Below are 14,763 nucleotides of genomic sequence, written 5' to 3' on the forward strand. Positions count from 1 at the left end.
GGTAAGAGGCAGCATGAGGCAGCAGGAAGTACATCTCGGTTATGGGACACAGCCTGTGCAAAGATACAGAGGCAGAAGATGGAATTTCAAGTTCAGGGGACAGCAAGAAGGCCTATTTGGCTATAATATAAATACAAAGGAGAAGACAGTTCAAGAAGAGATGTGATAGAGTATTATAATATTATGTATGGCAATAGTGTTAGGAAAGAATATATATGTGATACATGCACATATACAAACAGATATCTGTATTCTCCAGTTTTCCACTACAGTGATGAGTTAATGCTATTGTTAGAACATTTACTTCTTAGGGATGATTGTTAGACTGAGCACAAAGGTCAGTAGTTTCAATTCTGCACAGTCACCCAAAATTTGCCTTTGGGATAGAACACTCCTCTGCTTTCTCTATGAAAAGTGCCTAAAACCCCTCTACTAGCCAGATTTTGGTTAAGACAACCAAAGATTCCTGTTAAAATTTTTATATCTTATCTTGAAACTTACCTAACCCTATTTTATGCTTAAATTGAACTTATTACATAGAATTGTACCCAGAATCAGTCAAGTTCATTAACTAATTCTTTGGAGACTCTCTTTCCTTTTGTGAAAATAAAGAAACTGACCCATATCCCATCTTGTAGCACCTCCCCCTTTAGCCAAAATCTTTCAAAGAACATAGGACCATAGAATTTAAACCTGGAAGGGCGCCTTCCAGGTCATTTACTCCCACCCCTTCATATTTAAGATGGGTAGCTCAGGCCCAGAGGGAGCTATAGAGCTGGGATTTAAACCAGGTCCTCTGACTCTTAATGCAACACTCCTTCCACCACACCATTCAGTGCAATCAGATCTACCAGTTTTTTTTTCAATCTCCTCAGATACAATTCATTGAGATTTGATGACTTGAACTCATCAAGGGAAGCAAGGGGCTATTCCCCTACTTAAAGTGGGTCTCAAGTCCCTATTAGTAGTTTTTCTGTCCTTTACCATATAGAGGTCATTGTTCTTGGCAAAAAAAACCACAAATGTAAAATAACTGTTGAACAATTCCATCTTCTCTCCATAGTCTGTGACCATCAATATTCATTAAACATCTACTACGTGGCAGGTACCAAAGGGGCCCTCAAGGAGTTTACAATCTAACTGGGGGAGATGGGTTACAAACAAAACAAATATGTACAAACAAGATTTGTACTCAATAAATGGGGAAAAAAATTAAGAGAGGGGAGGTTGGGAAAAACTTCCTGTAGGAGTTGGGATTTTAAATGGGGCTTGAAAGAAGCCAGGGAAACCAAAAGGCAGAGATGAGGAAGTAGAGCATTTCAGGGATGAAGAGCCACCAAAGAAAATGCTACCATCCCATCTATTCCAAACAGTACAATCTCTTCATTGGTACTCCTCTCCCTACCTCCCCCAAAGAGCTAACCCCTCTTACTACACTCCTTTATCCCCCAAGAGCTTTTTGTTGTCCTTAGATTTCCTCAATGGCTGCAGTTCATTCTTTTTTTGGCCCCCCCGCCCCGGGCAATGAGAATTAAGTGACTTGTCCAAGGTCACACAGCTAGTGTCAAGTGTCTGAGGCTGGATTTGAACTCAGGTCCTCCTGAATCCAGGGCTGGTACTTTATCCACTACACAACCTAGCTGCCCCTCAGTTCATTCTTGCTTTAGTACCCTGTCACTTTTCACAGGGCCACACCACACTTTTGTATTCCCCCTGTTATCTGGTCTTGTTCTGTCTCCTTCCACTTCAAAATTTGAGTTAATAGATATGTGCACATGGATAAGATACATTAAATGATTTCCTTTTTTTCTCCTCATCTTTCTTTGTATCTTTAGGATTTCATCCTTGAAGGCTTCCAATCCCTCCTTGGGATTCTCTGTAGAATTTTGGCCTATGGAATCCTACCCTGTCATTTCTCTGAACAATTAAAAATGTTTGTTTAAAAAAAGTGCTAGTTAGACTATGCCCAGCTCTTCTTTCATTCTTTATCACAAATTCTTAGAGTGGTCACTTTGCTCAAACATCCTCATCATTTCTGATGGCATACAATTCACAGCATCATAGGGCAAGAACCAGAAGAACACTGAGAAGTCATCTAGACCAATCTACTCATTTCAGAACTGAAAAAAACTGACAGCTTTCAATACACTGATTTGTCCAATGTCTCAGAGGTGGCAGAGTGTCAAAGATGGAATTTGAATGCAGGTCCCTTGACACCAAAGCCTGTGTTCTTTTTACCTTCTTGAGAATCAAGTTGGAATAGCAATTACCCTCCTTGGTTCCTCCATCTTTTGGAGTGAAATTCATAGTATTATAGAATCATATATTTAAAGCTGGAAAAGACCTTAAACATAGATGAAGAAACTTGGTCCTAGAGAGGTTAAATAATTTGCCAATTAAGGTTAATGCTAGTGCCCTCCTTCTGAGATTATCTCTAATCTATCATACACACACATACACATATACATATACTATATATACACACAATATATTTGTGTGTGTGCATATATCTATGGCTATGAATAGATATACACACACAAATATTGTGCATAATTGCTTTATGTTGTCTCTCACATTAGATTATAAACTCCATAAGGGCAGGGACAGTTTTTTATTTGTATCACTAGAGTTTACCACCGTGTCCAATGCATTTATTTAGTCATTTGAGTTGTGGCTGACTTTTCATGACCGCATTGGGGGTTTTCTTGGCAAAGATACCGGAGTGGTTTTGCCATTTCCTTCTCTAGCTTATTTTACAGATGAGGAAACTGAGGCAAACAGGATTAAGTAACTTGCCCTGGATCACACAGCTTATGTGTCTGAGGCCAGATTTAAATCAGGAAGATGAGTTCTCCTGACTCCAGGCCTAGCATTCTACCCCACTGTGACACCTGGCAGCCTCAACTGATACACAGCTGGTGCTGATTAATTGCCTGTTGATTTGATTTGACTCATCCAAGGTCACACAGATAATGTTTGATGATGTGGGATTCAAACCCTTATCTTCCTGATTCAAAATCCAGTATTCTATTCAAATTATCATTAAGGAAAATCAAGAAAATATTAGCTTCTCTGCTAACAGTTCTCTGGAGAAAAAAGCTCTGGCAGATGTTTAAAAAAAAAAAAGTCCTCCATCAGTACTATATGCTTCCCCCAAGCCAGGCTCCTCTATTTACCGAATTTCTTTTTTTTTAATTCCCTTTTTAAAAATTTTTATTATTATTATTATTATTATTATTATTATTATTATTATTATTATTTTGGGCAGGGCAGTAAGGGTTAAGTGACTTGCCCAGGGTCACACAGCTAGTAAGTGTCAAGTGTCTGAGGCTGAATTTCAACTCAGGTTCTCCTGAATCCAAGGCTGATGCTTTATCCATTACACCACCTAGCTGCCCCTATTTACTGAATTTCTTACCAATTTTCTCCTTGCATACAGGCAGTCTATAAAATCCTCCAAAAGCAAAACTGATTGTGTTTCTTTCTCTGTTGGTCTTCACTCAAATGCTCTCTACACTTTGCTCCAAACCCCTTCCCAGTTCCAAGGGTTCCTCACATGAGCCTAGCTTTTATCTACCTTGTTCTTTTGAACTCAATCTATTCCTCCAAAGTCATACCCAGTCATGAGTCCCATGCCACTAAGCCTCAGCGATACCTCTGAGGTCAAATGTACCTCCTTGAATTAGAATCTGTAGATTATTTGTTTTAGACAAAAAATCTAAATGGATACTATACTATACTATACTATACTATACTATACTATACTATACTATACTATACTATACTATACTATACTATACTATTTGTGTAGCATAGTAGAGTATACACATACTCAGTAGACTGAGAGGATTATTGTCCTCAAGCACAAGTTGGACTTTTTGTCATTCCCTTACTTTAAATAATAATCTCCAAGTAAACTCTTCTGTTTTGTTTTTAAAGGTCTCCACAACCTGCCCCCAATATCTCTTTCCAGGCTTGTCATACACTACTCTCCTTCAAGGTCTACAATCCAGACAAACTGCCCTTCTCTCTGCTCCTCACATATAACAACACCCAATCTATCACGTTCCTTACGTTGTTTTTTCCATCCCACATGCCTAGAATGCATTCTCTCCTTCCATCCACCTCAGAGAACCCATCGCTTCCTTCAAGACCTGACTTAAGCATCTCCTTCAACAAGCCTTTCTTAACGCCTTCCCTCATGTCTCCCTCTATAACTACAATGTATTGATTTTGTATCTCCTTTTTCATTTGGCTTTTCAAGCTTTTGATTCTTTTCTCATGACTCTCTCTATTTCCATTCTTTCCCCCGTCTCTTGAAATCTTCCTTCTCTCCTCCTTTCTCTTCAAAGTCCCTTTTGAGTGCTTCCATGGCCTGAGACCAATTCACATTTTTCTTGGAAGTTTTGGATGTTGGAGCTTTGACTCTGTTATCCTATTCTTCTGAGGGTGTATTCTGGTCTACTTTGCCCCTCCAAAAGCTTTCTATTGTCCACTGCTTTCTTTGCCTACTCATCTCGACGCAAAAGCAGATGTCTAATTGAAATCTTATTCTCTATGGTCAGAAGCTTCGAAGGCCTGTGCCCCTCCCCCACTGGGCCACTACCACTCAAGTCAGCCCATTGGATCAGAACCTGGGCACTCTGCCCCAACTCCAGCAGAGACCACAGCCATTTCACCCCGGCCAACCGACAAATCCCCTCACTGGTCCCAAGCTGGCCGCTGGTGCAGAAGACTCAAAGGCCCTGGAAGTACTGTCTGTCCCAGGCTGGGTCTGCCCACATGCTGAGCTCCACTCTCAGCCCAAACAGCAGGTGATCCCAGTTGCCTAATTAAGCCTCTTTAGCTGGAAAATAGTCTAACTCTGTTCTTGTGTGGATTGGGCTGCTCCAGGAGTTGTCTAATGGCATTATTTTTGGAGTGTGTGGACAGGTTAGTCAGGAGCTGGGGGAATCACAGCCTTTCCTCCACCATCTTGGCTCTGCCCCAGCTTAGGCATCATCTCAATCAATTGTTTGATACCCTCAGACACTAGTTGTGTGACCCTGAGCAAGTCATTTAACATCCATTAGACTCAGTTTCCACATTAATAAAATGGAGAACAATAGAACCTACCTTACAGAGTTGTGAGAATCAAATTGTAAAGCACTTAGCACAGTGCCTCACACATAGTAAAGTGATATATGTGTATATCAGTATGTTTGTGTATGTATATGTGTATTGTGTGTATATATATGTTTGTATATGTTAGCTATTATTCTCAGTTATTATTATTATTATTATTATTCCCAAATCTGTCCTCTTCTGAAGCCTTTGGTTTTGATGAAAAGCAATAATGAAAATTCCACTTCTGTGCTTCCTTTAAGAAGGAAAAAAAAGAAAGAAAAGAAAAAAGAAACCTTCCTCTTCAGCAATATAGATTTGTTTAGTTTGTGACCAGTCAACTAGCATTGATTAAGTGCTTACAATGTGCCAAGTACTGTGCTAAATGCTAGGAATAAAAATACATATAGAAAGACAGTCCCCACCACCAGGGGGATTATATTCTAAGGGAGAAAGCCAATGGAGTCAGTCCTCAACTTTTGCCAGGGTTGGGTTCCTAGAAAACTGCAGGAAAGTAAAAGATGCAAATATTAATACACTAAACCTATGAGAAACTACAAGTTAAGTTACAACTACCAAAAACTGTAAGCATTTGCCAGAGATTGCTGAAAATATACTTTGGTGCATACAATTCTTAATAACAAAACATTAATTCTGATAATATGCACTTTTCCAAACAGAGTAATCATGAAATAACCTATAAAATGCAGGGGAGAGGAAAGGCAGGGCTGGACAGGTCAGGGAGGGGCAGGGGCAGCAATGTCAGAAGAACCTCTAGGTTAAAAAAAGGGAAAGGAGCAACTTGCCATCTCTAGTTTTTCTTTTGGCTCTGTAGTTGAACTGTTTCTGGATGAAAAGCAGACAGGGTGAATCCCCTCCCCTGTCCAGGCTCAGGACCCCTACTTAGTGTGGCCCTCTAACAACTGGATGAAGGGGTAGGCCTCCCTGCTCCACAATAGCTCTGAAGCAGGGCAGCATGGACCACTGAAGAGGTAGAACACTTGCAGCTGCACACTGAGTTTCTCGTGTGCATGCTTGTCAATAGGAAAGTGAAAATGAGGCTACTAATAAAATCACAGGAATACTTGAAGTTGAGAAAATTAAAGACAGGAATGTTGAGGATTGTTGTCGTGTGTCCATTTTAAAAGAAGACCAATGACATCAGGAAGGTGACATCTTGACTTACAAGTGAACTGGATTTAAGTTGAGGGAGGGCTGTGCAAAGTCACCAGTCTCACTCTTTCTTCCAGAGTCATCAGAGTCCAGTAGCAAGCTATAGATCAAGATGACTAGACTAGACATGGCCCAGCTGAGGACTGACTATACATAAAAAGAAACTGAAAGGAGGTGGGGGAAGAGAATTGTATCCATGGTATCCATAGTAGGGGAAATTGTAAATACATCTTGTAGAAGAATGAAGTATGGCTAGCCAGAACTTTCATCCAATCAGAGGAAGTATTTCAGGGGTGGACTTCCAATGTGTGAATGCCATAGATGAAATGAAGCTTCACAATAAAGAGCTGGGACAAGGCAGAGGAAGTCCTGAGTGTCTAAGGGTTGTTTCCTACCCAGAATAGTATAGAAAAGAGATGTACCTGGAGAGTGTAGTTGTTGATATTATGATAGAACAGTCCTGCATATCAGAAGAACTGGGTCCTAATACTATGTTTTCGTAATTACAAGAAATTATTTAACCTTTCAGAGCCCTAATTTTCCCATCTTTACGATGGAGATGAGTAACAGCTTGGGTAGTAAGAGGATAAAGAGTCAGCCTCTACATCTGTCAGAAAAACCTTGGTTCAAGTCCTAGCACATACCAACTGTTTGACCCTGGGCAAGTGTCTTGTGGAAGTCCTCTGGCAAAAGGGAATCCCTCAGATTTCCCCATCGACCCTTTCTTTTTTCTTAAGACTGGGCTCAAAGTGCCCAAGTCCCCACCATCTGTAGGGCTGTCCAAAGGCAAAGTCCCTGTTCAGGGACCCAGTTTTTGCCTAAAGAAAGGTCTGTGAACCAGCCAGAGACAACAGGGAGAATATACCCCTTAATGAGTTGAGTTGCTCTGAATGATATGTCATAACAGTGAAGGCCAGTTCAATACTCAAGTTTTATTGTCAAATGATATGGAAGAGTGGGAGAGGGGGGAAGAGAGAAAAGGGGAAGAGAGAGAGACCCAAAATACAGCTCAAACACAAACACACACACAGTCATTCTAGTGACCCATTCAGGTGGAAAGGCTTGGTCCCATGGGAGCAGCTTATTCCTGGAAAGGGGAGATGTGCTCCCGGGGACAGGAGATATACTCCCAGAGTGCCCTTCTGAGAGTGGGACACTTAAACCCTGATTTTGTTGGCCACCTAGAACTGGCTGATTTGCATGTAAAGGTTCGGGGCACATACAGGATTTTTGAGCGGGGAAAGACTACAAACTGGTAGTAGGCAAGATATTATTTTTGGACACACAGATGTATTGATCTTTAAAATATCACTGTCAGTACTCTTCCATGGCCTAATCTTATAACAATGGTTTCCACACAGAGATTCTATGAACTACAGCTTCCCCTTAAGGAAAGACTGTCATGGTGGTCTCAAGACCACTGGGTCTTATCTAACAACAGCAAGTCATAAAACTTTCTCAGTGCCTCAAGACAATTTTCTTGGAATGTAAGGGGCAGCAGGACAGTTCTGCTCTGCACTGACTGGCTTATCTTTTGAGTTCTCTCCACTGATGGAGGGTCTAGACCCAAAGGGAACAACAAGAGCAAAACAGGATGACAATAGCTATATCACCTACCTTACAGATAGCAGAGGAGGAAAGCCACTTTTAAACCTTTAAGCAATGTAAACTGACTAAATGTAAACGATTTCCAATGACCACAACAGGAATTTCAAGAGACTAGATTAAAGCATAGGAATAGAAGAGGTAGATCAAAAAAGAAAAAAAAATACCCAACAGTTTGCCCCTTTTGATAGACTTAAATTTCTGCTACCCCTGATTGACACTCAATGGCTAACAGAGCCAGATCCACTGACGTGAAACAAAACTTGTCCAATACGGAGTTTCCTTCAAATAAATGTTTGTTTCCTCTTTATTCACTCCTCTGAAAGAGGCTGCATTGACCTATCTGGAGACCAAACTCTAGAGAATAGAGGGGGTAGTAAAGAGGTGAGGAGGTGACAGGGGGTTTGAAAACAATTCCCAGTGCTGCCTGGAGTAAGTATGTCAGCAAACCCCCAGGGCTTTTGTTTCAGCAAAAGAGTTGTCCCTACCAGGTGCACTAATGACAAGAACAGTGGAAACACTAGCATTCACCCACCCAAATATCCATGCAGAGATTGGCACTGCACTCGGGATTGCTGGGCAGTTGCCCAAAACACTAAAGTTAGAGGGAGGGGGAGGGGTTCTGGCACCCACCAGTTGGCAAAAGCAACTCTGTTTCTTTGTCCCATGTGCTGTCCTTCATACAAACCGAGGACACCCCCCCCCAACCCACCCTCAGTAGTGCCTGCTCTTTGACTTACTTTCCCAGGGGTGCTGATGGCTTTGTACTGACTCTTCTATGGTCTGCTGCCTGATGCCTGATTGTTAAGGACAGCATGCACTTGTAAGACAAGTATGGCTGGGGTCAGGGGGACAGTGTGTGACCGCGGAACAGAACAAAGCTAACTGACTCTAATGGGAATCCAACCTATGACCCCCACTCTAATATCATCAGCTTCTAACCTACTGTGCCAACTGTCCACAGACAGGAAATAGTCTCACTTCTCTGGAATAGTGTGTTCTTTGTCCCCCTCACTGCCCAGAAGTTAGGATAAAAACCAGCAGATATTTGAAGGTGCCATCCGAAACACTGGGAGCTAGAAAAGGCTGTCCAGGACAGAGGGGCACTCCATAGGGTCTATTTATTGGAGCTAAAGTTGCAGAATCGGCGGCAGTTCAGAGACCCAACCTTTGCTCTTTTTTTGGAGGTGCCTGAAGGGAATACCCGAGCGGCCTCCAAGGTGACTGCTGGCAGCAGAACTAGCCCCTTCGGTCATCCACTCCAGGTTCATTTTTTTCCCCCTCTTCATTTCCTTCTCCTTTACCTGCTTGCATCACTCAGGGCTAAACCGGATACTAACCTTTGAGCTAGCCTTTGGCCTTAGCCACCAAAATAGATGGAAAATACTGTGCCCCCTTGTGCAAAACTTCCAGATCCTCTGTGATGTCCTGACTTTGAACTTTCAGGGCGGGAAGGGGAGGGGGAATGGGCTGGAAAGCAAACAGGGCCTCCAGAAGTCCTGAGATCAACTTCAATTAGCAATTAGGCAACCCCGCACTGCCTACTTGTGAAAATACCTCCCTCTGCCCGCTGCAAAATTCGAGATGGAACTTTAAAGAGCAGCCTACACGTTTCTGCCGAACTTTCCAAATACCAAACCCGGGGCTTTTCCGTCGAGCAGTCTCTGGAATTCCCTGCCCGGTCCTCAGCCCAGTCCCCTCCTCTCCCTTTGGCAGGGCTCCCGTCTGCTAACTAACCTCCCGTACCCCGTGTAAGCCCCATTTATTTAAATTGGCATTTCATCTGCGTAGGGTTGTTTTGTTTTGTGTTGGACCTAACCGGGGCGCTTCACGGGTTCCGCAGCACGGTGCTTTGGGGGAGGGGGTGTTCGGGGCTTGACTTTGCCCTCGCTGGCCGGGGTTGTCCGTTTACGGAGAGGGCTGTGAGGGGATAAAGTGGACCGTGACCTCCGGACCAACCCTCATCTCCCGGCTGAGGATGGCGGGCTCCAAGTTTTGCTCGAGTGTGTCGACAGGTGCGGGTGTTTGGTTTGGGCTTTCGATTGTTTATTCTGGGGAAAGTTTTCCTGGACGCCGCGACGTGTTTACGGGCTTGTTTTGCAGCGCTGGGGCCCCCGGAGCTTTCGCGAGCAGGGCCGTGCCATTGAAACCCGAGACGCCGCCGGGGGTGGGGCCAGCTCGGCTGCTGCGCCGCGCCCTAGGCGCACTTCGGATCGGAGAGATTGCCGGCTCCCCGAGCCCGGCCCCAGCCCTGCCCGGGGACCAAGTCCCCCCCCTTACCTGCTGCTCTGGGCACGTCCTCGGGCTCCATGCTCGTCTCTTCCCGCCACCCTGGGGTGGATGGCCGCGGTCGTGTAGCCCGCCCGCCCCGGCCCCGCCTCCCGTCCTGTCCTCCGGCGGGGGCCCCAGGGACGCGGAGAGCGCCTCCAGCCGGGGTGCGCAGGAAAAGGGTGAGGGGCGCCAGGGAGGACAGACGGCGAGGGCTGCCTTCCCACGGGAAGGTCAAGTGCTGCCCCCCTCCCCCAGCCCAAGAGCAGGGAGGAGTGAACCTGTCCCACGCTGGACCACAGCCAGGGTCCCCGAATTGTGCGCCCCAAGGTCTCACCTCCAAGCGAAGCAGAAAACAAATAGGCTACACTTGACCTTCAGTGCGGCCCCTGAGACCGGGGGGAGGGGGGGGGGGAAATGCTCGCAGGAAAGATTACGATATGAGCAACAAGGGGAGGCACACCAGACTGTGGGGGTAATGGTGTTTACAGAAGCATAGATAACAGCGCTGAAAGGGACTATGTCACCCAAACCTCTTATGTGGCAGTTGAGGAAACTGAGGCACATGACTGTAAAGGGAGACACCGCTTTTAGGTGGCAGAGCTGAGATCTGAACCCAAGACCTGTAATTCCCCATTTAGCGCTTTCTCCATCAAATCTCTTCTAAGTGCTCCTCTTTACAAACTAAAGGTGGTTCGTTCTTTTCAGTTCGTAATCTGCAAGATAAGAGTACTCAGAATGAACACTCCCATTTCACTGGGTTAATACAGCTTTAAATGTAATTCAAAGGAACGAGTACCTCGCAGATTACAAAGGGCAGCACTGAGCATTCTGGAATAAAAAGATGAGATAAAGTCCCTACCCTCGAGGGCTTTACGTAACTCAGGAAATCTAGCTTTGGGACACAGTTCTCCAGACTGTCCAGGACTTTTCTATTATAATATCAACAATCGCCACACTTTCAGTGTACCATTCCTTTTCTATATACTATTCTGGTTAATCACTTAATATGATAGATTTAGAGCTGAAAAGGACCTTCAGTTTTTGTTGTTCAGTCGTTTACAGTGGTATAGGACTCTTCACGTCCCCACTTGGGGGTTTTCTTGACAAAAATACTGGAGTGGTTTGTCATTTCCTTCTCCACCTCATTATACAGGTGAGGAAACCGAGACCAACAGGGTTAAGTCACTTGTCCAGGGTCACACGGCTAGTGTCTGAGACCAGATTTGAATTTAGGAAAATGAGTCTTCCTGACTCCCACAGCAGCAGCAGCAGCAGCAGCAGCAGCAGCAGCAGTTCCTGAAAGCCAGGATTTGAACCCCAGATGGTGTGGTGCCTTGGAAGTAGCATTGGATTTGGATACAGGAGACCTAGGTTAGAATCCTCACACTGCCGCTTTGCTGATCTTGGGCAAGTTACTTAACCTCCCTAAATTTGTTACCTCATCTGTGAAATGACCACTAAAATACTTTGTACTTTTTAAATCTGTGATTCTAAATCCAGTGCCCAGGCCACCATATCAAATTGTTTCCCTGTACTTTTCAAAGCTCTTTCCCATTTAGTAAGACTTGAACCCAGGCCATCTGCTTCTTAATCCAGTTTTCTATGTTCCAAGATTTCTTGTTCATCCTAACTTGTTATTTGGGTAAGGTTACCTTCTCTCTCTGTCTCTCTCTTGTCTGTCTCTTCTCCTCCGCACCCCCCCTTCTATATTTTTGATTCCATACCTTTTTTTTTTTACCCTTTTCCAATGTCTCAGGGCCTCAGGGCTGTTGGTAGATATCACCTTTGTTTTCCCCATTTTCTCAGAAATACCTGTGACCAACACCACAAAAGGACAAATTGTTCAAGAACCAACCATCATTTGAAGATTGTTATTGTTTAGTTGTTCAGCCCTGTCCAACTCTTCATGACTGAAGCACACCAGGCTCTTCAGGGCTCATCTTCTGATGCCCCGTCTTTTAGCATTTTAATACTGTCTGTGGCGCCAAGAAAGAAAAGATACTGATGTGGTTTGCCATTTTGTGGATCACCTTTTATCATAATTCTCCATTATGACCTGTCCCTCTGTCTTTGGTAACCCTGGATGGCATAGCTCATATTTTCATTGCAAGCCTCTGTACCATGAAAAGATAATGATCGAGGAGGAGTCTTTTCATTTAAGGGTGCTTGTCACAAAAGCTTGCCTGATGTACCCAAACCTATGGCCTTTCCAAGCACAAGAGTATAGGTAAAGATCCATCAGAAACAGAAATCAGTTTTCACAGAACTGAAATGTTGCCCACTTTGAATTCATCATTGTGAATACTTTCTTTAGTTGTAGTTACAGCAGCAACTCTCTTTAGTGGTGCAAATGGAAACCCACCCATGCCTTCTCATCCTGGGCAGCTTTGATAGAAGTCATTCTGTGAATCCTTCACAGGGGGTTCCCTCATAATGTACATTTTAATTTATTACTAAACAATGTCTTATTATGTGTCATTAGCATATTGAAAGGATGTCAGAGTGAAAGCCAGCCCTTCTATAGGTTAACAATGAATGCGAAAAGATTGCTATTTTTTTGTTTTGTTTTGTGAGGCAATTGGGGTTAAGTGACTTGCCCAGGGTCACACAGCTAGTGAGTGTTAAGTGTTTGAGGTCGGATTTGAACTCAGGTACTCCTGACTCCAGGGCCAGTGCTCTATCCACTGTGCCACCTAGCTGCCCCAAGATTGCTATTTTTAAAGGTTGAAGAGCTCTTTTTTCTAAGAGCTCCAAATGGTACTATTTTTATACTAAAATATACTGAAAAGTATAGTATGGTCAACAGTCAACCTTTCTCCACTTTTTTGAAGCTGTTTCTTCTGAGTGCATGTGGCTGGAAGCCAATAAAAAGCCCCAAGATGTCTTGTCCAGACACAGATTCCCCTCAGCTACTCCTCTAGGAGTTGGTGGCTTGGCCACCAACTTTCCATTCATAGCCTCATGGATAGACTGTTATTCCAAGGCCATACCACATCTTCTGACACAATATTTCTGTCTTTGTGGCATTACTCTAACTTCCCTTCTTTCAGATGCCCTACTTCAGCTGCACCCACAGCTCCATACATAGTTGCTTACATCTCTTGCTATTATCCATTCTTCACACCTACAGTCTAGTGGAGATGGGCAGCAACAAGCATGTAGTGGCTATGTTCCAAAGTTTCTTGTTAGCTAACTTGTTATTTGAGTAAAGTATTACTTGGAAAAACATTGTTAAAAGCTGATATATAGGGGCGGCTAGATGGCGAAGTGGATAAAGCACCGGACCTGGATTCAGGAGTACCTGAGTTCAAATCTGGCCTCAGACACTTGACACTTACTAGCTATGTGACCCTGGGCAAGTCACTTAACCCCCCATTGCCCTGCCAAAAAAAAAAAAAAAAGCTGATATATGAACTCTCTCTTTTTCTCCATCTCTCTCCTTCCCTTTCTCACTCCTGTTCTCTCTGCTTCTGCCTCTGTATCTCTTCTTTCTATCTCTTTGATCTCTTTTCCACTTCCCTTTTTACTCCCTCTCCTCTGTTTTTCTTCTCTCCCTTTCTCTCCCTGTCTGCCTCCCTCTCTCCCCCACTCTCTTTCTGTTTCCCTCTCTCTCTCTCCCTCCCTCTCTCCTTTCCTTTCTTTTCCCCTCTTCCCTCCTCAATCTTTCTCTCCTCTCCCCCCACTTTTTCTCTCATGCTGTAGAAGGTTATGCACAATCACAGCCCTGTAGCATTATAGCTTGATACTATTATTGTTTAATCTCCTCACAGGTACCTAGAATTTGGAGATTCACCTTTTTGACATTGTCTATCAAAATATTCCTAGGCGCTATGGCAGAATTCATTGAGGGATTTTTGCATTCCTGATTGAAGTCTTCAGATGCTTTCAGCATTTTCCTGGCTGGCCTTTTTTTTTTTTTTAGTGAGGCAATTGGTGTTAAGTGACTTGCCCAGGGTCACACAGCTAGTAAGTGTTAAGTGTCTGGGGCTGGATTTGAACTCGGGCACTCCTGATTCCAGGGCCGGTGCTCTATCCACTGCGCCACCTAGCTGCCCCTGGCCTTTTTCTAACATATTATCAGTTCAGCCTGAAAACTAGTCTACAATTGTGTGTGTGTGTGTTTTATATACTCTAATAAGAAGGACTTCATTATCATAAAGCAGCTCCAGGGCACTTTTTATAATGAGGGTGGAGAAAGTTCATAGCCTGTTGAATTGAAAGTTTCTAAAATATATATGCATAGGACAAAGTAGAAATTCAATCAATAAAGTAGAAAACAAGACTAAATTCCATCCTTCAGTAAACATTTATTAAATACCTACTATGTGCCACACACGGTACCAAGCACTGGACCTAGATTGAGAACAGGGCCTATCTTTTACCTTTCTTTGTATCCCCAAGTGATTAGCATAGTACTTGGCACTTAGTAGGCACCTAATAAATGCTCAACTGTCTAACTTCCTCTCCTGCCACTCTCCCACTCCCTTTTCATCTTCACTTTCCCTCTCCCTATGTTCCTTTTTTCTTCACTTATGCCTGAGGGCTGGCAGTAACTACCTCCATTAACATATATTACCTTGCCTGGTCCTTCACAGAATCTCAGAGGGAACT

At 43.7% G+C, this 14,763-nt stretch overlaps 1 protein-coding gene across 1 annotated transcript in view; it reads right to left on the reverse strand.

Moving 5' to 3' along the window:
- LOC122740462 (protein FAM169B-like) overlaps positions 1–10,335 on the reverse strand; it is a 108,930-nt gene extending 98,595 nt beyond the window's left edge. The window contains 1 exon segment of the mRNA XM_043982684.1: positions 10,162–10,335. Within this exon segment, the coding sequence (XP_043838619.1) occupies positions 10,162–10,192 (31 nt within the window). The 5' untranslated portion in view covers positions 10,193–10,335.
- Between the last annotated feature and the right edge of the window lie 4,428 nt (positions 10,336–14,763).

The sequence above is a fragment of the Dromiciops gliroides genome, chromosome 2, assembly GCF_019393635.1.
Source record: "Dromiciops gliroides isolate mDroGli1 chromosome 2, mDroGli1.pri, whole genome shotgun sequence".
Classification (NCBI taxonomy): Eukaryota; Metazoa; Chordata; class Mammalia; order Microbiotheria; family Microbiotheriidae; genus Dromiciops; species Dromiciops gliroides.